Source organism: Drosophila grimshawi, unplaced genomic scaffold (genome assembly GCF_018153295.1).
Source record: "Drosophila grimshawi isolate 15287-2541.00 unplaced genomic scaffold, ASM1815329v1 contig_1377, whole genome shotgun sequence".
Taxonomy (NCBI): Eukaryota; Metazoa; Arthropoda; class Insecta; order Diptera; family Drosophilidae; genus Drosophila; species Drosophila grimshawi.
The window spans coordinates 3,950,826-3,975,055 of NW_025062900.1; the positions used below are offsets into that span (position 1 = coordinate 3,950,826).

At 41.2% G+C, this 24,230-nt stretch overlaps 4 protein-coding genes across 6 annotated transcripts; 3 read left to right on the top strand and 1 right to left on the bottom strand.

Moving 5' to 3' along the window:
* Positions 1–315: 315 nt before the first annotated feature.
* On the top strand, positions 316–3,818 carry LOC6562392 (segmentation protein paired). 2 transcript variants are annotated; one of them, XM_001989134.3, is made up of 2 exons: positions 316–610; positions 1,800–3,818. In XM_001989134.3, the coding sequence occupies exons 1-2, from the start codon at positions 544–546 to the stop codon at positions 3,641–3,643; spliced, it is 1,911 nt and encodes a 636-aa protein (XP_001989170.1). In that variant the 5' UTR covers positions 316–543; the 3' UTR covers positions 3,644–3,818. The 2 variants fall into 2 exon arrangements, with proteins under 2 accessions (XP_001989170.1, XP_032592448.1); XM_032736557.2 differs by lacking the exon at positions 316–610 and adding an exon at positions 672–762.
* A 6,964-nt stretch (positions 3,819–10,782) lies between these two features.
* On the bottom strand, positions 10,783–16,967 carry LOC6561609. The gene is made up of 2 exons (XM_001989132.3): positions 16,951–16,967; positions 10,783–11,878 (listed from the first exon to the last, which is right to left on the bottom strand). The coding sequence occupies exon 2, from the start codon at positions 11,843–11,845 to the stop codon at positions 10,880–10,882; it is 966 nt and encodes a 321-aa protein (XP_001989168.1). The 5' UTR covers positions 11,846–11,878; positions 16,951–16,967; the 3' UTR covers positions 10,783–10,879.
* Positions 16,207–19,082, top strand: LOC6561608 (epidermal retinol dehydrogenase 2). 2 transcript variants are annotated; one of them, XM_032736109.1, is made up of 6 exons: positions 16,207–16,300; positions 16,868–16,926; positions 17,371–17,524; positions 17,585–17,739; positions 18,313–18,673; positions 18,733–19,082. In XM_032736109.1, the coding sequence occupies exons 2-6, from the start codon at positions 16,904–16,906 to the stop codon at positions 18,994–18,996; spliced, it is 957 nt and encodes a 318-aa protein (XP_032592000.1). In that variant the 5' UTR covers positions 16,207–16,300; positions 16,868–16,903; the 3' UTR covers positions 18,997–19,082. The 2 variants fall into 2 exon arrangements, with proteins under 2 accessions (XP_032592000.1, XP_032591999.1); XM_032736108.2 differs by lacking the exon at positions 16,207–16,300 and having other exon boundaries at positions 16,854–16,926.
* Positions 19,083–19,337: 255 nt separating this feature from the next.
* On the top strand, positions 19,338–24,228 carry LOC6561607 (rab3 GTPase-activating protein regulatory subunit). Its single transcript, XM_001989130.3, has 7 exons — positions 19,338–19,449; positions 19,505–19,802; positions 19,904–21,661; positions 21,961–22,299; positions 22,361–23,516; positions 23,580–23,777; positions 23,917–24,228. Exons 1-7 carry the CDS (start codon positions 19,374–19,376, stop codon positions 24,100–24,102), a joined length of 4,011 nt encoding a protein of 1,336 aa, XP_001989166.1. The 5' UTR covers positions 19,338–19,373; the 3' UTR covers positions 24,103–24,228.
* Positions 24,229–24,230: the final 2 nt, after the last annotated feature.

Consider the following 24,230-nt stretch of genomic DNA (forward strand, 5'->3'; position numbering starts at 1 on the left):
TGGAGCTCTTAAGTCTGCTGCCATTGGCCCGTTGGGCCCACTCAGTTGGCGCTGCTAACCAACGCCCTCTGGCGAGAGACGACGGCGCTGTAAAAGCGACCGCGCCAATGATCGGCGCAAGTGCGAGTGAGCGGCAAGCTAAGTCGGCGGGCTGCTATTGGTCAGCGTAAATATACCTGTGCGCAATGGCTGACATCTTGACGATGACGACGGCGGCTGTCGACGACGACGACTTCTTCACAGAAAGCCAACGATCTTGCATGGCTCTGCTCTGCTCAAGTCAGTACGGCACAGACTGCGCAACGAGCCACACATACAACAAATTATCATCGTTGTCGTTCATGTCTTCGTCTTTATCTTCGTCTTCGTCGTGACTTGCTACTTTTCTTGTGGGTTTATCGCACTGTAACTAATACGATTGACTGTCGATAAGCTGTCTGTGTGTATGCGTGTGTGTATGTGTGACAATACTGAAGCGAATCGGATTCGGTACCGTTAAGTATTTGCTAATTCGCCGCTGCAAGTTTTGTGAGACTGTGAATAATGACTGTTACCGCATTCGCCGCCGCAATGCACAGACCCTTCTTCAATGGATACTCAGCAATGCAAGGTAAGTGCTTAAGAAGTGCACAGCAGAGAAGCTACTCTTATTTAGTGTTCACGGCGAATTCAAAGCGGTCGAATTTATTATCATTCAATTATTGGAGTTTAGATAAATAGCTTTGAAATACGAAAGGAAATTATCAATGGAGTCTTGAATAGGAAAGTTATTTTTTCTTTTAAGAAAATATATCATTTATAAGAAAAATTAGATCAATTTCAATGTGATATACAAATATATAGAATTATAGCTCGGAAATCAAAGAAAGGTTCGAAAGCTTAAATAGCGAAGAAATTAGAAAGGAAATTACCAATGTAGTTTGGAATCGAAAAGTAGTTTTTCTTGTTAGAAAATACAAATTAGTTCAAAATCAATTTGGAATAATATACACAATTTCATTTCCGAAAAGTTTCGTGTTCTAAATGTACTTAAACCCTTTTGCTTTCGCCTCTCACTCTTAAAGCCTCATAATTTGTCGGATTTTCCATACTCTCTTAAATGCTCATCTTTTTAAAATCTTTACCAAGTAGCGGACACAGCTCCCTTTCCGGAACCTAGTTCCTAGCGCCCAAGGTCTTCCTGCGAATGGTTAATTAGTGTAGTAGAAGACGTGCGCGAGACCTTCGTCGGGATTGCTTCCCGTTCCGGGAAAGTCAATTGTTCCTAGGGGTCGTAAATCAAGTGGCACAAGGCGCAAGGCAATAGGCACCAGGGAAATTGAGGAAGGGACACGCGTGGCAACTACCTGGCTTACATTTGGTGCCTTGTGTTTTAGTTTTAGAAACTGCAAATATTATTGCTTACATGATTTAGTCATAGATCGAAACTCTACTTTAAAAAATTGTGCATAAAACAATCTTTGACTAATTTTGCAATGCTAAAAAAAATCGCTGAATAACATTGCATTCTTTGCTAAAAAAAAAATTAACTTGACTTACTTTTGCTGAAAAAAATTATAAATAAATAATCCTTGATTAACTTTGCATTTTTCGCAAAAAAAGATCAAATCTTTCAATAAATTTGCATTCGTTGATCACAAAAAAAAAATCTTTAACTAACTTTTCATAATTTGCTAAAAAAAGAAGAAATCTTTGACTAGCTTTGCACACTTTACTCAAAAAAAAAAAAAAATCGTAGACTATCAAAAAATCCATAAATAAAAATCGAACTTTGCTCATTTCTGTCTCATCCTCTACAGACATGAATAGCGGTCAGGGACGTGTCAATCAGTTGGGTGGCATGTTCATCAATGGTCGCCCCCTGCCCAACAGCATCCGCCTCAAGATCGTCAATATGGCGGCGGAGGGTATACGTCCTTGTGTGATCTCTCGTCAGTTGCGTGTCTCGCACGGCTGTGTATCAAAGATATTGAATCGCTACCAGGAGACCGGTTCGATACGTCCTGGTGTCATTGGTGGCTCTAAGCCGCGAATTGCCACGCCCGAAATTGAGAATCGCATTGAGGAATACAAACGCAACAATCCCGGCATGTTCTCCTGGGAGATACGCGAAAAGTTGATCCATGAGGGCTTCTGTGATCGCAGCATGGTTCCATCCGTATCGGCTATATCGCGCCTGGTGCGCGGACGCGATGCCAACGCCGATGGCACTGATGCCAGCTCCTCCAAACCCAACTCCAGTAGTTCTTGCAGCTCGCATTCGTTGCAGCATCCGAAACCCTCCGACGAGGAGGACCTCTCCGACTGCGAGAGCGAGCCGGGCATCGCCTTGAAGCGGAAACAACGCCGCTGTCGCACCACCTTCTCCGCTAGCCAGCTGGAGGAGCTGGAGCGTGCCTTCGAGCGCACCCAATACCCGGATATATTTACGCGCGAGGAGCTGGCTCAGCGCACCAATCTCACCGAGGCACGCATCCAGGTGTGGTTCAGCAATCGACGCGCCCGGCTCCGCAAACAGCACACATCCAGCGTCGCCATTTCGGTTGTTGGCAGTGGCAGTGCTGGCAGCGCAAGTGGCAGTGGTAGTGGCACCCCCGTCTCCAGCTCGTTGGCGATGATGAGTCTGCCGGCGAGCAGTCTGGATGCACATGCTCATGCCGCTGCCGCTGCTGCCGTTTATCAGCAACAATTTGATTATTATAGTCAAGCGGCAGTTGCTGCTCCTCCTGCTCCACCGGTGGTCAACAGTTTGTCGCCCATCTGTGGTAATTTAACGGCAACAACGACGACGCCGCCGCCACCGCCGCATCATCATCATCATCATCATCAGTTCTACAATCCCGCTGTGGCCAGCACTGCCAGCTACATAATGCCCAGCTCCGTCAGCAATAACAACAATAATAATAACAACAATCTTTTGTCGGATCAGACGCACTTTGAATTGGGTTCGATTTACAGCACTGAATCTGAGCCGCATCAGACAATGCCACGTAACGAGAGTCCCAACGAGTCCATCTCCTCCAGCTTTGGCCAACTGCCACCCACACCAAATAGTCTCGTTGTGGGTTCTTCAACTGCTGCTGGTACTGAGCCAACGCAATCCTCTGCATCCGCTGCATCGCTGGAGGAGCTGAAAGTGGAGACGACGAATGCTCAGCAGGCGCAACTCTATAGCAGCTGGAGCAACAGCAATAACAGCAGCAGCATGTCCAGCATGCCCAGCATGCGTCCCAATGCACCACTCTCGCCGGAAGATTCGCTCAACTCCACCAGTTCGACGAGCAATGCTCTGGAGATGTCCGCCGCTGTCTCCGCTGCCCATCAAATGTTTCATCCGTATCAGCATGCGTCGCAATATGCTGGATATCCCAGCACAGCTAGCACACATCATGCCCATCATCCACATGCCCATCCGCATCATGCACATCATTCGCATATGCCGTCGCATCCCCATTCACAGTATGCACCCGCTTCCCATTATCCTCCTCCGCCTCCGCCGCCTGCTTCAGCCGCAACATCGTCGCATTTTATGCCGCAGAACTTCAATGCTGCCGCCGCCGCGGCTGCTGCTGCCTTCTCCTCACCCTCCAAGATGAACTATGGCACTATGCCGCCTCAGCCATTCTATCACTCCTGGTACTAATCAGCAGCCAGGACCTTTTTCACCTTTAGACGTCGCCAAAGATTCGTGTACATTTTTGTTTGTTTGCTGCTTGTCAAAGCAGCAATTCCTAGGAATTCTTCCTATTTACAGTGATCGCTCGATATGTAGAAACTTTAATTTTAATTCTTAAAGTCGTCTTAATTTTATTTAGTTTGAATATATTTTACATACAATTTTCGTTTGAACTTTGAAAAACTTTTAAGTCTACACAAAATTTTAAAATATTTATTTTTCAATTCCTGTATAAAGTTTCAAATTTGGGAAACTCTTTTTTTCAGCGAATTTTAGAGCAATTTTTACTAAATAAATTATTTAAGTCATTTAAGTAATTTTATTAACTTTTCGTTTATATAACTTTTGTATATAACATTTTCGAGAGCTCAGCAAGAAATCATAAATTTTCAAATATGTTTAAATTAATATTAACTTTTCACTTATTTTACAAATAAAACAAAAACACGAACTTAGTTTATTACAAAATTACAACTTTCGCCTAAAATATAAAACTATAATATATTTTAGAGCGATCACTTGCCCCTATAAAATATATATCTTTGTATAATACAATATGATATTACATAAGTTTATAGCAGCTAATTTAATAAATAAATATATTAATTTATATATATTAAAGAAGTATGCGTTTTAATTCTCAACTTGGCCAATTTATTACATATTAAATTATGCAGCAAAACAACTTTTTGCTAGATTTGAAACTAGCTGATCATTTTCAAATTTCGTAATGGAAAACGGATCCCTGGAATTGGGAGAGTCCATGCTGTTTGCCATTCAGTAGCTCGGGAGGACCTTGACACGCTTCTGTTGCCAGCTGGAGTTATTTTTGGGAATAACTCAAAAGCGCAGCTAGCCAAATTAGGGCCTTTAAGTAGCCTCATCGTTGTCCAAGTTTTCAACAAACTCAACGGGACACTTTGTGGGCCACCCTGCTGAGCGAGTGTGCAGAGTACCCTCAATGCCAAATGTGCACTCTCAAAAATCTAAAACAGAAACAAAAAAAAAAGAAACAAGAAAATGGAAAAGTCTTGAAAAACTCCAAAACGAGCAAAACGAGCCAATCTGACATTAAATTGGGCACTAAAACTCCAACCAAGGTGTTAATTGCCCATCAATTCTATCGAATTTGTGAGTGATTTGCCCCTATTTCGTAGACCCAAAACACAATTTACCTCAAATTCACACCTAAAATCCGAAAACGTTATCCTGCAAAAGAAGATCCTCTCTAGTTATTTACGTGTCCATTAATGAAGTCATAGCTGGTAAGTGCAGACAGCTCAGACAATCCCAGGTATCTTGAATATATTATTATTTTAATCTAGTTTTTCGTTCGCTCTGGCCAAAAGTAAATATTGACTTTACAATCGACTTAGGATCTTCAATTTTCCAGGTAGCAGCACAACATTTTTGCACAAAGTGCACAAAATCCATTTAGAACTTAAGATTGGCATCAGTCTTAGATTTTATTTTTTGTTTTTGTTGATGGGAAATAGTTTTGACGGCAACATCTCAATTTTACCTACTTTTCTTAGGGTTTTTTTTATATTTTTATTTATGGGTTAGCACCCAATTTTGAAGCTTATCTAATGCCAATTTAATAGCACCCCAGATTTCCCTCACAATCTCCAGCCAAGCTAATAATGCAATAAACTCAATAAACTTAAACTTTAATTAAAATTTGATCATCATCGACCTTACAGACACACACTCACACACCCAATATATACGGTAGCAGAGAAAGCTGCTTTGGACAAAATGTTTTGTAAATGTTTGTTACAAATCCAAAATACTACGCATTAATTTTCGGTAGCGATAAAGAATTACCAAACCAATCTCAAGAGTCGAGCGTTGAGCTCCAACTTTGGACTTGAACTCTGAGGCGCAACTCTTTCAGAGTCTGTTTTATTTTGTTTTGTTTTGTTTTGTTTTCAGTCTTCTTTATTCTTCTTTCTGTTGTTGTCTTCTCTCTTCTCTGGACTAATGAACTTTTTGCTCAGTCGATCTACTTGCTCCTGGTTGGCTTCAGATCAAAGGGGGCGGAGGCTGCACCGACTTGATTAATGAGCCGACAATGTGTTGAACATCAAAAGGTAGGAAAATAGTAATTTACAATGTATCCGCAGCGCGAGATGAGCTACAAATTTAATTTATTATGCCCTAGCTAAATGGGAATTGTAAATGTGTCAGCTATTTTGTAACATTTGCAAAGCATATTTATGCGATTTTGTATTCTTAATTAAGTTGAGTTAAGTTAAGTTAAATGAATATAGTTAGTTTCCTTTTCAAATTGGTACAAATTTTTCTTTGCTAAAGTTAAGGAGAAACAAATTTCGAACTCAAGTATAAAACTGAGTAAAAACAGGATATAAGCTCAAATCGATTACGATCTAGATTCCGGTTTTGTTTAAAATATGAACTGATCCCAAGTTTTTTTTGGATGTTCGATTAGGTTTTGATCTTTTCGGTCTTAAAAATACAATGAGTTTCGAGTCTGGTTATGAATTTCAATAATTCTTTTAAATGAAGAGCATTTCATATTCTACAAACTAAAGACAAATTTTCCTATTATTTTATTATTTTGACATTATTATAAATGATTAGCCGTAGAATGTCTGACTTGTACCTGTTGCAATCTTGTCCACAATCATGGTCCAATTATAGCGGCAATTCGCACAAGTTTATAGACATATGTATATATATATATAGATATATATATATACATCAGGCGTTTACCCACACATAAGAAGCGCAAAACCTCAAAATATTTACAGGACACTGCGACAGGCCAGATTGCTCGGGATTGTCCGAAATATTTGTGTGTGCGAATAAATTGCGATGGCAACGATTCCAGGAGGCCGGCTAGCCAGGGTGAAAGGATTTGGCAATATAAACAAACTGTAAGGGCCGAGTAGGACCAAGGACCAGCCAGGATTAGACAGTTCGGAAATAATCCTTTGCTTGCCAGGAAGCAAATGCAGTAAATGTCATCCTTTCGACTGATTTTACGATGCGACCATAAAATTTTATTTGCCGTCATTCTTCCTCCTGCGTAGAAGCGCATGCGCAGCCAGGACACAAACCCCTTTTTACACACACACACAGAGGCAAGAGTTAGGCGCTGAGAAAGGCTTAGCTTTCAGCTAAGAGAGAGAGAGAGGGAGAGGGAGAGAGAGAGAGAGTCAAAGTCAGGTAGTTTGTAGTCCTGGCCAGGCTTGCAAAGGGCCGATAATCCTTGCTAATGAGGTGTTTGTAACTGCAACGCAGTGAAACAGTTCAACACTGAAGCAAAGTCTGTAAGTCAAGGATAATCGAGGATAATGTGCACACACAACCTGTAGGTATCCAAACTGAATGAATCAATAAAGATATACATACATACTCGTATATATGTTTGAAGATGATGTTTAAGATTACAATTTTCAAAAGTTATTTAAAATGTTTATTATCAGAACTTAGCAGAAAATTTGTGTGGAGTAAGTATGTAATTAAATAAATATACGTATATATAGATTAAATAATAGCGAATTTTATTTTAAAATATTATTTACATATGTCATATATATTTAAAATTAGTTTCCACAGCTGTCGAATCTCTGCCTGAAGACGCTTACCGACGGCAATCGAAATATTTGATTTAGATTTGCTAGTATTTTCTGTATTTTATGTCTCAGTCTTTATTTCTCTCTCTCTCTCTCTCTCTCTCTCTCTCTCTCTCTATATATATATATATATTTTTAAAGTGTATATATTTGTATATATATAGTTTTTTTCCTTTCGATTCTTTTTAAATGTTATAATTCAGATAACTTCTTTAAGATGTCAACAGCTCACCTTTGAGTGAACATGATGTGTATTGGCAAACATGTTGGTTTCGGGCTGTCACCACTTATAACCAAATACCAGCAACCAACTACTGTCTGCTGGGACTCAGCTCAGTTTGTTGTATGTTTTGCTGTTGGAGGACACATGCAGTTTCATGTCCTGACTGTTGTCGTCGTCGTCCTTGTCGCTGTCCCACTGACTCGGCTCGGAGCGCACGCTGTTAGCTAAACAAAATTGATTTGTCAAATTTGAGGCGCACAAGGACATTGCGATCATTAACGATGATTGCAGGACACTCACTCGCATCTCCCTCACAGGTCGCAGGTCGAAGGTCATTCGCTCAGTGGGACTTGAACCCGCGGGCATTGTCAACACCACTTTGTACCACCAACTGTTTCTGTTTCTCTTTCGCGATGATCTCTCCCACTCTCTCTCTCGCTCTGTGTCTAGCTCTATTTTGTCTGACTGGCAGTTGGAGTTTTATTAATAAATACATGGTTAAGCCAATAGAGAGAAAGAGAGAGGGATAGAGAGTGTTATATATTGCTTTACTGTTCTGCTTTTGATCTTGCAAAATATAGTCGTAATCGATTCGGAATGCTTGGCGGGATCTTCTGCCTCAGCTGCTGCTGCTGCCGCTGCTCCTTTTATGGTTCCCTGTTTGGTTTTAGCAACTTGTCAGCTTCCTTTTGGCAACGGCACCCAGCAAGTGTCTTCTGTCTTCAAGTTGCCACCACAACAAATTTGAGTTAGATCTCTGGAACCGTTACGCTAACTTATATCACAGGTCTCAAAAGACTGAGAAATTGCTTGGGACAGCTCTTTTTAGAGTACTCTCAATTTTACTTTTAGCTATCACTATATTATTAGAAAGTTTTCATATTTAACTTAAATATACAGCAATATGAGAATTAATACTTATTTAATCAAATCATCATGCATCATGCTTCATATTTAATTAAATTATTTTGCTGTTATTGAATTTTTACAAATAAAAAATTTCAAATAAATCATAAATCGAATCTCCGCTTTAAGAAAACACACACTGAAAGTTAATAATCATATTTAGAGTAAGTTCTTTTTTTAAAGTAAATACAAAAAACTTATCGAGTTTTTCGATTTAAAAACTATTGAGCTTAGAGTTTAACTTTCTTCAAGTAAACTAAGAGTAAGAAATATCTTTTGAGAAAGTAGAAAGTGATTTTACAAGTTTTTAACACAATTATGAACAGTTGAAAACTGGCTTTAATTATTGTTTCCAACTTTTGCTTAGGAACATTTGTGATTTTAATCAACTGAAAACTGACGTTAATTATTATTTAATATTTTGCACTTAAATCGTGTCTATTACAGGGAATTTGTAACGTTTTTGCTATCCTCGCTGTAAATCTACAACTTTGATTCCAATTAGCTGGAAAATAATTGGCTACTAGTGGACTGGTAGTGCGACTAGCTGTAGACAGGTGGCGCCCCTCAATAGGGCCGTCCCACTCTTCGGAGGCCCCCAATGGGGTTGGCGTCCGTAACTCTTGGCATCTAATACAATAAATGGACAATGCTAATGTGCTCACCTGTGCCCAAAAACTCCCCTGACATTATAATTAATGACAAATGGTCGAGAAATGAGACGACGGCTGAAGGGCAGTCATAAGAGAACAATGGGCATATTATATGTACAATAGTGTATACACACTTATATATATATATATCTATATATATATATATATGCTGTATATGCGTTCGATTTTTGATATTTATATAGATGATTGTGTGTAAAAAAAAACGCAGGCGTCTTATCGCATCGGGCGATATTCCATACCAATGTAGCTGCTGCATATTAATATTAATGGTTTATTATTATGACCTGGTGCCTCAGTGCTGCGCTCTCCCTTCAACTCCCTCTTCAATTCTCCACCTCCACCTCCAGCTCCAGTCGAGTCAAACTCTAGCCCAGCTCCAGTCTAGCTCCTTTGGGCTTTGTTCACGCCGCGATTGCTTCACTGCACTGACGCCTGGCGTGACGATTTTAATTTTTTGTTTTGTTTTTTTGTTTTTTTTTTGGTTTTTTGTTTTATTATTATGTATATTGCGGCACACACGGAGCTTGCAGTCGACGCAGAGCCACAGAAAGAAAGAGAGATAGCGCTAGAGTGGGCGTGAAAGAGAGAGCAAATGTCGATGCTTGAGTTATGCATTAAAACAGTAGTTGGCTGTTTAAAGCTTTCTCAGTCTTTGGAATCATTGTTTTTCTATACACTGTTGCCCAAAACATAAAGATTATATAAAATTGAGAAGTTTACACTTAACTTAAGTAGAAACATAAAAATCCTCTCGGATGCAATTCTTATTTGTAGAAGTTTCTTTTGAAATCCTGAATTTTTCAATTTTCATAATTAAACTGACAACTTATTTTGTTATTTTTGATCACTAATAACTGCTTGAAAAGTTTTGGTCCAAAAGTTTATTTGCAATACTGTTTGTTCAACTGCTATGCAACACTGTGCTGCAGAGTATTGTGCACGTCGTTAATGTTGCGACTGCAATGCTTGCAAAATATATTTTGTTTTTTTATGCTCGCCACTCGTAATTAGTCGCACGCTTCGCAGCCAGCGCCACCTAGCGGCCAGAGGGAGAGAGTAACGAACGACATTGCCCGAGATTCCTTGGAAGCAGGCCCCAAACCACAACTGGCGCAGCTAATGAAGCAACCAGTTCATGCTATGCGCCAACAACAACAACTGAAAGAGGGACACCAACAATGTTGTCCTAGGCAAATCTTCATGGACTTGTGGAAATTCCATTGAAAAAAAAGGAGTTGAAGTTTTTCTGCAATTTACAAACTTAAAAGTTTCTGTATTTTCAAGAAACTTTATGCCTGCAGCACGTTTAGCGATTTTGTTTCGATTTTGTTTGTGTTACAAATATGTTCGTACAAATGTTGCGGAAATGTACTCTTGACTTGTGGTAGTGATAAAATCGGTTTTAATATGAGCTATGTTGATTAATATTTAATGGTTACTCATTCACGCATTTCAATAATCAATCAACTAAGATTGTAGATCGGCAGGAAACATGTAACGATTTCAATTCCATACACTAAGAAAAAGTGTATCTGAAATTTAGAAAACTTAAAGTTGTCACAACTTTGTCAATATTATGCCCGCCCTTAATCATATCTTAGCCTTTATCAAAATCGAAAATCCACATTTAGAAACAAGCTCAGACACAATTTGAGTCATTGTTTGACCTTTGGAATAACACTTCTGCTGATGGCAACATAATATTTATTTTTATGTACATCTTTTGTGCAATCACTTATTTTTTAGCCTCAAAATACAAAATATATAATATATATACAAGCTATGGCTAGAAAATCGTTTAGAATATGGCAGAACGACAGCGTCGCAGTCCAACTTTATTCGGCTGGACAGGACGATGCTCCACGCCGTAACCGTGAAAAAGCGTATCCGGCGGCTTGTTCCAACGGATAAAATAGGTTTTGTGTACGGCGGCCAGTTGTTGTTGTTGTTGGGTCTTGGAACGTCGCCGGAATGGCCAGAGGAACCAGTGCAAGGGACCTCGGCTGATGGGATAAGGATCAGCTGTCGACGGAGGCGAATATTGTAGTGTCTCCAGTTGCAAGGATGCGACGGGTGGACTTCTCTGCTGAAGCTGCAGCTGTTGCTGCGGCTTTTCCAATATGACAGATTTTGTTTTCGTTTTTGCGGATATAATGCGTGTCCTGGAGGCAAAGACCTCCACATCGTCATCATCATTGGCATCAGCATCGGCGTCATCATCCGCGTGCGAGCTCCAGGGATTGTAGCCGTTGGGTTCGGGCTCCTCCAGCTCCTCCAAGATGGGTGAGACACGACTGCCACGATTACATTTGAAGCAACGCGGCAGCCTGGAGCCCAATTTGCGGGGAACTGCAACAGGTGGCGCATGTGGCGCAGGTGGCGCCGGCTCATCCTCGGGCATCTTGACCAGTATGAAGTGATCGTTGAGCAGACAAATATCGGAGACCTTTTCGCACTTTTGCTCCGCGCCAAAGAATGCGTCCAGATCGATGCTCTGCGGATAGATGCGATAATCCAGCTCCTTGAGCGATCTGGTCGATCTTGGCGTCTGCAAGGAGCTGCCAGTGGGATTCACACATCTCACAATGGTCGGCGTTGTTGCCCTTTGCTCCGCAATGACAGCACTATTAAGCGATATATTTCGATTACACTTCATGTAGTGTATCCAGTTGGATCCGTAACGCTGCTCACAGATTCGGGCGAGGATTTGGGCATTCTTCGTCTGGTGCTGCTGTGGTATCAGCAACGTGGACAGCCACGACATATTCCCTCACTCAGATATAGTTCGTTTGAATTCCTAATGGAAAATATTACAAATTAGTTGCGTTAGTTGACAGCTAAAACAATGTTTACAACTAAAGGTTAAACGCTTTAATCAACAAAAGTCAAAGTCAACAAAACGAAAGATCGATTTTGTCAGAAGCTTGCACTCTCTAACGTACACTCAAAAAAAAAATCACACTGAAAACTACATACGTTTTATATTTCTTAGAAATAATTTCTAAACGTAATAAATCATTTTTCTTAAAAATCAAAAAAAACTGCTCTAAGTCCCAAAGATATGATAATTTTGTATATTTTTTATAAATATTTTTTATTGTTAAGAAATGCATTTCTATAAAGTATAAATGTTAATCCTCACTTTTAAGAGATCTCCTTTCTGAAGAGTAGTGAAATTGGCTTTCTCAATGGCTATTTTAGAGTTTAGCTGCTATCTGCTTAGGAGCACCTTGGACTGAAGGGAACTCTAACTCGAAGACAGAAACACTGTTCCCCATAAAATTTTCCCTTGTTTTTCAAATTAAGTTATTTGATATTATTTATAAGTCATGAAAAATTGTTGTCTATGTGAAATTTTAAAATATTATTGCTTATTAATAATATAATATAAAAAAAACACTTATATGAGAATTCTTCCTGCAATACACATAGAAAAAATACCCTGGAAAGTAGACAACAGTTTATTTAATTTTAGACAATTCACCCTAAAATTAAGAAATACAAATCCTGTTTTTTAGAAAGCCACAATCTTCAATTTTAGAAATTTACTTTCTCATGAATATTTTTTTTTGAGTGTATGGACTACTCTTTTACATTTAGCAAGAGTGCAGTTAAACAAAAGAAAAATATGTGTGCATATAGTAAAAAGACTGTTGCACACGCGTCTAAATCGAAGAATAATTGAACACGGCGAATTCCAATTGAATTTCAATCGTAAGTGGAAGCGTTTTTCCTGTCATGACAGACACATGCTGCCGCCTCCCCTTTAATAACCAGCCCATGCTCTTTATTTACTACTGGTAGTTTGGCAGCTCCGTTTATCCTTTGACTTTTTGGGGGCCAGACTGCAGACTGGCGCCATGCAACCAAGGCGAAAATCTAGCCCCAGGACATCGAGTTGCTTCCGCGTCATCCAATGCCAACGGCAACAACAAAACACCGCAGCAACAACAACAATAACGATAATAACAACAATAAAAAAATGTATTTGATGCGGCACTGGCAACACGAAAGTTTTATTTATTATTTTGACAGGTAAACAAATCACGAGCTCAACACAAACACAAGCACAAACACAAACATAAAAGCCGCAAGACACACACACACACATTCGCACACACTCACATTTTGACTTCTTGGACGCTCGAAAATTGTGGTAATGTGCCGTTACTTTCGAATGCCGCAGTGCTCACCGCTTGGCTCACCAATGACAACTGAAGCCGACTTTTAGGCTGTGCTGATTGCGTTCACAGTTTGCACGTAGCACGTAAGCAACAACGCAACGTAACGTAAAACGTAACACAAGCGTAGCGATTGCTGCCATCTCATTTACATATTGCATAGGGCATTTGTGTTTGTCGGTTTGTCTGATGCAGCATGTAACGCATTGAGGGAGTCATATTCAAAGTGTATTCATATATTTTATATATATGTATTGCTGCCTTAGCAACTATCGGTCTAGCGTGGTAGCGAGTGTTATTAGATTATGGCGAAATATTATTAATATTTAAGATAATATGTATTTATTTATCTCTCTAATAATAAGAGTCCAATTTTGAGCTCAATTAATAACAGCTAGTTTCGATATCAGCTATTCGACTGCTTTCAGCAAGGGTATTGAAACGCCGGCTTTCCTAAGTTATTTATTCCATTTTGTTTTACTGTTAGTTTGTTGTTGTTGTTAGTTGTTTGTTGCATGCGGCAGACGAACAAATGACTCAATTGACAATTAAAAACACATACGAAACAAAACCAGCAAATAAAGTTCACATGCAGACACACATATTTGTTTGTTTAACTGTGTGTGTGTGTGTGTCTGGATTGAAAGGACAATTGAATGCATTTGCCGGAGTTGGAATAGTTAATGTGTTAATGTACACATAAAGTCACAAAGTCAAGGTCGACAAATGTACGCCATATACAAAAGGCATAGAAAGTCTAAATATAAATACATATATATATTTATATAGCTGGAAAGATATCTCATAATGAGAAATCTATTCTTGTATTATCAAATATCTTGAAATATTTAATTTTTCAAACTTTCAAAACTTATCAATTTCGATATGAGAAATCTAAAGTGATACAAACGAAGAATTTTATATGTATTTCAAATTTATCAAAACTCTTCAATCATTTTTTTTCTTTCTTCTATAATCCTATAAACCAGCTAGTACATTATTATTCCCAGAGCTGAGCCTACTCCAACTTGTTTATAACCACTTAATTTCAATGCTTTTAGTAAATCAAAAACTAATGGTTTATTTTTCCTATTTATAACACACGTTTACATTAGGCATATCAACTTCCCCTGAGATTATCAGCTATTTTTAACTTTAGTAAGTGCGGTAGTCAAATTTCTTAATCCTTCCCCAGGCATAAACTCACGTTTGTAATTGAATTTGCTTCTGTCATTATTGATTAGTAGGAGTCAATATTGACAATTATGGGAACAGGGTGGAACACCCATAAAAGCTAAGCATTAAATCAGAGAATAGAAATACGACTCTTACACAACCCCCATATCCTCATTCCCACTTGTAAGTTCCGCTTGGGTTCTGATTGAATCGGGCGCAACGAACCAAGAATCGAATATATAAACTATTTGATTTGTGACAACCAATAAAAACAGCAACCAAATTGCTTCGACAATTTGCATGAAAGTATATTAAAGTTCAATGCTTTATTTATGTGTGTGTCAGAATCGCATACTAAAGTGAATTTTTAATTTCATTAATAAATTATTAATGCATTGCTTTTATTATGTCAATTGTTTCTGTTCTGGTTTTGAGCACATTTCGAATATTTAATAAGCAAAAATCTTATGAAAATATTCAAGCTAAATAATTGAATTTTTATTTTTGAGTAAACAAATGATTCACGTCTGTTAGCCCTAATTTTCACTTTTTAACAGGGGAACGCTTAGCGAATATCACTTATCACTAACGATTCGAGTGCATTTGCACTTTGACAATTATTGTTTTAGTCACGTCACCTAATTAACAGTTCGCTGCTAACAGCTGATCATCATCAACAGCATAAGGCAAGCCAAATTGACACCAATTATTTGAATGGGTCGTCGATCGGAGATTTTCAATTAACACCTCTCGTGGCGACCTTCCCCAATAAAGAGAAACATAAACAATGAAGTTAAGTTTTGAGAACACACACAAACAACTGATGGATGGAAGAGAGAGGAAAATAGCGAGCGAAAAGTGGAAGATTGAGCGAGAATAACAAGTTTTAGTGAAGGGCGCGCAAGCAACAAACTCAGAGAGAACTCAAAGGGAATGGAACAGCAAATGAAGAGCAATAGCTGTATTCAAGTATATTTTGTGGTTTGTTATGCAGCTCATTTTTCGCTCAAAATTAATATTATGATTGTCATGTCTGGAAAAAACACACTGAACTTGAACTTGGGCATTTAACTGTTGCTTATGGATATTAACATTAAGCCAACAACATGAAAAAAGCTTGTATGCATAGCCTGGTCTACAGTGACCGACTATTAAATACTGTGTTGTCGGTTTGATCTGCAATGAAATATATTTCTTTTTTATTCTAATAATTAAATTTTAACGTATATCTGTAAGTAAGTGAACGTACCTAATACGCTTAAAATTTTTTTTTCAATTCCCTTCAGCTCCGATGTTTATTTTTGATTTTGCCCAAAAAGTTGCAAGCATAATAAGACTCGTAATGCATTTTGCCAGGGTATGCAATCAAGTTGCTTGCATGCAACGCGTTTAATCTGAACAAAACGGTAAATCATGCAACAACAACAGCAACCATAACACGTTATTTGAAACACAATGAAGATAATATGAGCTGCATATCAGTTAGCTCTTGTTTTAAACTTGTCAACTGAAGGTCACCAGACACATTCGACTGGTTTGCGTTTATTTGAAAACAATAAATAAAGCAAAGTATTTTGTGAACTCTGACAGCGTCCTTCAATTGCGGCTGCTGCTGGTGCTTCTGCTGCTAAGGATCACTCTCGCTCTCACTCGTTGGCTCTCTCACTCTCTGACTCTCACTCTCTTCGCACTCTCTTTCGATGCGAAGCTTGTCGAGGTTTCGTTGGTTTGGCGCGCAGACAGCTTAAAACAGTTGGCGGCAAGCAACGAAGCGTTTCGGTTGGGCTGCAGCCGCATAAAAAATTAAAGTGCGAGCAACGATATCAATAATCAAAATCACCAATTGCATAACAGTAATCAATGTAAGGCATTAGTGTAACACATGTTTATCAACAAGTGAAACTTCAATAACGCACCTCGTTGTTTCCGCTTATTTAATTTCCACATGGCAACATCAGTAGTTGTAATTGCAGCACAGAATCGTCTAAAGGCGTCTGCCGTTTTGTCTAACGTCGCAAAAGCCGCCTACCTTTTTGTTTTTCTTTTTTAACATAGCGTAATCGTTGTTTGTGTGTGTGCCACATTATGTGGCATATACTTTTGCATTGGCAGCAAAAAACGAAAGTGGAAATGTTGCATTTGCCACCGCCTCCGCCATCTCTCGGCTCATCTTTCCACAGTGTTTTCGTCTGCCAAAAAACCGCACTTGAAAAATCGTTGTAAAAGAGAAATAGAAAAAATACGGAAGAAAAACTGTTAACCGTTACCGGTTACCCGTTACAGCACTTGCCCCCAAGCATTTGACGTGACTTTCAAAGACAACAAAGAAAAAATAAATAAAAATAGTTATATCAAAAAATAAAAAAAATGTCATTTAAAACGAAATAAATTAAACCAACCCACAAATCTTCTCATTTGAAATTTTGCAGCTTTTTACTACTTGGAACTGAAAACCAAAACAAATCATGATTGAGCGCGAAATTGTGCAGTAAGTGTTTAATTGTTAACAAACCTTATATAAATTTACGTATATGCACTTTATGAACACCAACATTAGTCAAAGTTCTGGCAATGCAATCCGAACGCGGAAAACTAGGTTAAGTTTTACAGTCAACACTCGTTGGGTTTAGTTAGATAGTTGAGCCCCATTATCATCATTATGCTTGCTTTCAAAGTCCATTGACCGATGGAACGTTGAACATCTGAAATGCACTTCCAAGACCACAAATAGATAAATATATGTACATGTTTACATTGATAAATTATACGATGCACCACAATAATTTGCAATATTTGCTAACAAACATTTCACACATCATTTTGTGGTTATTTTCTAAGCAATTTTAACTCAATTAGCAGGTGTTTCTTAGTCATTTTAAATGTTATTAAGTTGTTTGATTGTTTATATATTATTTATGATTAATTATTTCAGCTCGACAACAGCTTCTAAGCGCATTTTTAGCGTCATGCAAGATTTTGTGCAATTTTTGGTACTCTCCGTGCGTATTTTATTAGAATTGATTATTGCCCTGGTGCAATCGCTGTTGCCCCTCAAGCAGAAGGATATCAGTCGTGAAGTTGTGCTTGTAAGTAAACTAATTAAAATGTAATTATTTTATTGAATTATTTAATCACTTTATCTGTAGATAACTGGCACTGGCCATGGCATTGGCAGGGAGTTGGCATTGCATTATGCCGCCTGGGGCAGCACCGTGGTCTGTGTGGATATCGATGAGAGGAACAACATGGAAACGGTGCAAAAGGTGAAGCGTTTGAACCGTGGTGCCGTACACAGTTTCAGGTGGGTGTTTTGTGCCACAAAAGCGAAGCCTTAAGTGTGCAGCCTGTGCTTCCCACAAGTACCTGATACCATATAAAATTGCATTCACTAAAGAAATTGGAAACTAAAAAAATAAGAAAAATCGAAACAAATTTCAATCAATTCTTATTGGAATATAGAAATGTGTTATAATGAATATGAGTATACATGATACAATAGCAGCAGCGTACAGTTATGGCATTGAGTTGAATGAATATCTACAACTGTTAGTTATTGTATTAATTGTATCTTGCCAATTTGCTTTGGGTAATTTTGTCCTTTTGGAACACCCACAGTAAAGGCATTTCATCACATTCGTATGACAACATAACATTTCCAAAATCACACAATTGGTTGTCATCGAACCAACTCTATTATTGAAAAAGCAAACCAAATACCATTATACATGAAACTCCATATATAAAAATTGTTTAAAACAAATTTTCTGTTTCCGATTTCACCTTAACTTATGGAATTCTTAACAGAAAGTTGTACATTTTTCCTTTACTGTTTATAATAGTGTTAATTTTTTATTGTCTGTCAAATCCTTTGCAGCTGTGATGTATCCAAACGCGAAGAGGTCCTTTCGCTGGCGGAGCGTGTCAAGGGGGAAGTTGGCCCCGTCTCCGTGCTGGTGAATAACGTTGGCATTATGCCAACGCATCCGTTGGCACAGCATTCGGCCGAGGAAATCCATCGGGTCTTCGATGTGAATGTCTTCTCACAATTCTGGACAATACAAGCATTCCTGGGTCAAATGAAGGAACACAATCGCGGTCACATTGTCTGCTTGTCATCGATTGCCGGCCTGGTGGGTTTGTCCAACTTGGTGCCATATTGTGCAACCAAATACGCGGTGAGGGGTATGATGGAGGCGCTGCACGAAGAGCTCCGCGAGGGACCCTACAAGGATCTGGTGAGCGAATACGATATAACTTGATCTAAACTTAAATAAATGTACATTTTCAATTTTAGATAAAAGTCACAACGATTTTCCCGTATATGACAAACACGGGACTTTGCAAGTATCCGAAGGTAAAGTTTCCGTCACTTTTGGGCTTGCTGGATCCCAAGGATGTGGCCAAACGTATTGTGGAGGCGCATCGATCCGATTGCTTGGAGGTAACGATACCTAGCTACCTACTGCATATCAATAACTGGACTCGATTGTTACCCAGCACCTGTGGTATTCTCTTAAAAGACTACATTGACAGTGGTGTGGAATCTGATTTGAAATAATTATACATTTCGCTTATTTGTCGTAGAATATGTGTGTGCGCATGTGTATTTAAAATTATGGAACATTAAAGGTATTGTTATTCAAATTCTGTTGAAATTACTCACTAAATGTGAACAAAAATTTAGGTGTTGGTTTTCTAACGAGTTTTGAATTGGCGCCAATAAGTCTTCACCATTAGCCGATATTCATCGATTGTATCGATTTTCATGGCTAGTAACAATATTGTTATAGCTCCAATAAGTATGCACCAATCATCGATAAAATATCTAGCGATTATATCGATTTGCATGGCTGGTCACACTCTGCTGTTAAATAGACAGCTGTTATGCGATCTGGCAGCACTGCACTGTCAGCTGTAGCATGACAACAAGGGAAAATGGCTTGCGAAGTGAAAACATTTGGAAATATTTTAGATTTTCGAAAGGTTCAGGAATACTTTGGACTTGGGCATGGTAATTATAATTAGAGTACACAACACCAGTACACTTGTTAATCACCTGTTTGCAGATGAGAATTGGCTAAGCGGCGTTAACTACGCCATGTCACCCACTGGCGAAGCGATTGCTTTAGCCCAGGGTGAAAAACTGGCTTTTCTGTCCACATATTGGGACAGCCGTGGACATGAGTACACCTATGCGCTCAACTGGTGTGGCGAACTGGATGATGGCAATCAGATAGTGACGAGTCTGCTGTGCATACCCATGATGCGTGCCACAGATGTCGAGTGGACTTGCATCGCAGTTGGACTCGCCTCGGGCATGGTTATCTTCTACACGGATGCGGGAGTCAAGCTCTTCTCACAGTGGTAAGTTGTGGCCACTAGTACCCTGTTATGGTATATCAACAAAGAGAGTATTGGTTATCTTCTTATTTATCGCAAATTAATTGTATAATTGTCGTCAACAGTTGCCAGGAGGATTCCGTACTGGGCATTAAGCTGTTGTCGCCGCCTCGCCACAGCGAAGCCAATGCGCTGCTCTATATTGTCTACAGCGGCTGCATGTGCTTCATCAATGGCGAGGATATACTGCCCATACTCGCCAATTGTCGACACAATCAACAACGTGGCGCTTTTGAGCGCAGCGGTTTTCCCAGCGCCGATGTGGTTGCATTTCACAAATACAAATTCAATAGGGAGCGTGAGAGTATCCTCAATGATGCCGCAATCAGTACGAATCAGAGAGCACCCACCTATGATTATATTGTGCAGCAGAGCATTGCTCATGGCTATTTTGCCAAGGTGCAGGCGACGCCGGTGCGAAGTGCTCAGGTCATTGTGGCCGGTGCAGAGCCCTATTTGGGTTTTTTTCATGCCGAGGAGGGCTACAAGACCGTGTCGCTAGGTGAGGTGGCCAAAGATGTGCTCGGCATGGCCTATAAAAATCTGATGGGTGGTATTTTTCGACGAGCGCCGGATCAGGCAGCGGAGCAACCGGAACAGCTGCCCCTGCCCAGCAAGGAGGCACCGATGCGTACCCGTTGTCGCCTCTACGATGGCAAACGCGATGGCCTCTCCCTAATCCTGGCGCCGGGCGGCAAACTGGCTGCCGTCACAGATAATTTGGATCGGGTGATGCTGGTGGACACCCAGCAAGCGATAATATTACGCGTGTGGAAGGGTTATCGGGATGCGCAGTGCGCCTTTGTGCCCACCAAGGAGCGTTCGGTGCGAGGGATTAAGACGCACAAGCGCAAGGCTTTGTTTCTGGTCATCTATGCGCCACGGATGGGTTGCCTGGATATTTGGGCGCTGCAAAATGGACCCAAAGTGGCCGCGTTTACCGTCTCCAAGTGCGGCCAGCTCATCTACAATAATCACAGTGCCTTGGGTGCACCGGGCAGAGAGTCACGCAAGTCGCCCAGCTTAAATCATTGCCTGTTCCTCGATCCCAGCGATGGCAGCCTGAAGGAGGTGCACATTCCCTTCCATTATGCACTGAGCGAAACGAACTCGCAAACATCCCGAGATATACACATGCTGCGGCGCCTGCGTAGTCAATTGCGAGCGCTAACACATTCCGGCGAGGATCGGCTGCAGCAAATTGAAGCAATTGCTCAACTCGCTGGGGAGCTGGAAACGCTGGAGGTGCGCCAGCAGTGCTTAGAAATGTTGCTCAAAAGCAAACGACTGCAGCCGCAACTATTTCAGAGCATTGTCCATGTCTTTGCCCAAGCTGAACAATCGGAAACCACGCAAGAGTTCCTGCAGCAAATCGAAAACTATAAACGCCTAACCGATCTCTATTTGAGCCTGAGTCGTGTTCAAATGCAGGAGCAGCCAACGCTGGAGCTGCTCGAACTATCCGATGCGGATCTGGTGACCATTAATCAGCTCGTCATTCTTCTTGACACGGGCATGGATGAAAAGCCCACGACGCGTGAGGTCAGTTTTCAGCTGCAGGACGACTCACTGCACAAAGTGGAGGAGTTTGTCGACTATCTGAGCATCTTCAACATTGAGACGCCCAATTGTGTCACGCTGCTGCCGGAGAAATCGGATAAATATGGCAGCGTTAGCAACGATCTCTTTGGTCAGTTCTTTACACAGAGTCTGTGCTTGGAGCAGTTCAAGGAGTGGGCCGTCCAGGCGTGCATTCCCAGCAAGGATCTCCTAACGCTGGTCATCTACTTTTGGCTGGACAAGCCATTCAAGTACAGCAACTGGTGAGTGATTTGCAGACGGAACTTGACGAATTCTATTGATAGCCACTTGTCAGGAAGAGATTAAGCACACAGAGAAGCGCATTTCTAAGCGATCTATCCTGAGTTAGAGTTAGAACCAACTAAGATTGGGAAATTGCGGCTGGACTCAGTTTCGTTTCAGTCTTCTACTAGTGTCTAGAAATTGAGAAGCAGTTGACAGATAACCCACAATATTAGGAAACTGCTTGCAGGATATCTTCCTAGTCTATACTACTCCCAACTCGAAACCAGTCTCAGTTGTTTAACGCTTCCATTCACAGTGATGAGGTCATCGAGGATATGTCGCGCATTGCGTCCATGGTGCGCGTCATTTGTGAGCTGGCTGGCGAGGATATTAGCAATTATCCTTACAATGCCATCTCGCCGTGGTGGCAACAGGTGCGTGAACTGCTGCTGGAGAGCAAACAGTTCTCCGGTCTGTTGGTGGCCATTGTCTGCAAGACAGTGGCCGTTCAGCTGTGGCACAGTCGGCGAGACGGCTCCTGCGATGAGAGTGTCGAGGAGGAGGAACGCTGGGAGACCATATCACATGATGAGGCCCAGTGGGGTCTGCTCACCGGCAAGCTGGAGGATGTGGCTGTCCTGGGCGCTATACTTGGGTTGAGCAAAGTGTTTCTTTATTTTTATGGCACTTGACTAAAAATGATTTTCTTTTTGCAGGCAGCCCAAAGTGTGCCGTAAGCCAGTTGGTCCGGAGTTGCCGTACGAGCAGCCCGACTGCAGCTTGAAGAACATACTGAGCGGTGGCAAGGGCATCGTGTCCGAGCTAACAGCCAAGTGGTTAAATTGTAGTCGCATAGATCCCGCACTGATTGTGGAAATAACGCCGCCAGAAAACGAAAGCGATGACGAGCCCGAAGTGGGTCAAGCAAAAGCTAAGCCAAAGTCCAAGCCAGATAAGAAGAAGAAGAAGGGCAAAGTGGAGGTAGAAGAACTGCAGGAGCAGCTGGAGGAGGAGGAGACTGTGCCAGAAGCAGGCACACCGAGTGAACCACTGGAACCGGTGCTGGAGCGTTTAGCTTTGCTGCGTGCACATTTCCCCTTCAGTCTGGAGTCGGGTGTGCTGCTCAGCCTGATGGCCTGGCAGCATATGGTGCACTGGAGCAAGCAGCTGGCTTCCTTGGAGCACATGCGTGCCGCATTGCGTTGTCTGGAACAGTTTCGCACGCCTGATCTTGCGCTGAAACATGGCATCTGTTGCATGCTGTGGCAAGCGACGCTCAAGTTTCCCTTGCAGGCGACTGCCAAGCTGATGCACAAAGTGGGTCGCCTGCCAGTGGATAAGATGTGTCAACAGGATCTGGACATGTCGGCGGCGCTGGTGCCCGAATTTCTCGAGCTCTGCTTGGAGTTTCTGCAGCATTTTACCAGCTCGCTGGAGCATGGCAAACGTGAGCTGCGTTTCGAGCAGGCGCTCAGTGAGGGTCAGCTGCCGTTGCAGTTTCTGGCGCTGCAGCAACATCATGCGTTGCCCGACCTTCTCCAGCTGCAGACACAGCTCTGCACCGTGCTGCATTTGATTGCACAGTTCCAGTTGCGCGTCTCGCGTCCGCTGACAACGCTCTTTGATGCCCTGGCGAATAAGGCACTGCAGTCGGATATTAATAAGGAGCTGCCGTATGGATTGCCTGCACCAGACTTGGTCCTGCAGGAGCAGCGAACTGTGTTCCTTTGCTTGGTGGTTGCAGCCACCATAGATCTAATACGTGAGGATCTCGAGCAGCTCTACATACTCGATCATGTGCTGTATATGGCCAAGATTTGTCAACTGGCCGACAGCTGGCAACTGGACAAGTTGCCCATTTTGCGGAAACAGGTGAAAGATTGACTGAATCCTCGTTTACAGTTCGTGAATTTCAAGTGTTGTGGTGTCTTGCAGGTTGTGGAACTGTATGCCTTTGGCTATGATGCGGAGGCACAAGTGCTGCTCGCGGACATCAGCGATGATGAGGAACTGGGACGACTGCTGCTAGAAATTGCCGGTCGTCGGCTAAATCTATTTGCGGAAGGTTCCCGATCCGCCTTCCTCAAGATCGCCTCTGTGGGACATCAGCTGTTGGCATATCTAGATAATTTGGTAAGTGCAGCCGCCGTTTATTATCCACAGAACTGAACTGACAGCAGGCACACACCCACACATCCTCACGCACACACACATACACATCGATATACACGCATCGACATCGTCATCGTCATCGCATCTGTGCTCTCTGCAGAAGGATTCGGTGACGGAGGAAAGCATTACGATAAGCGCCACGAAACCCGAGGAGATCGATATCATCGTCCTGGACAAGCTGATAACCCATGTGTATAGATGCCTAAGTCGCCGTCAAGCGGGCTCCAACAAGCTGCTTGTCACCGTCGCCCAGATGTACAATGCGGTGCGCATGCTACAAACATGAAGGAGGAGCAAATAGAGGAATACCTTTAATTTCATAAGCAGACCCCAACTGCTGTATCCAAATATTATTGCCCAAAACTAAGAAAACAGAAAAAAAATAAAACAGAAACCAAATTAATAAACACAAGG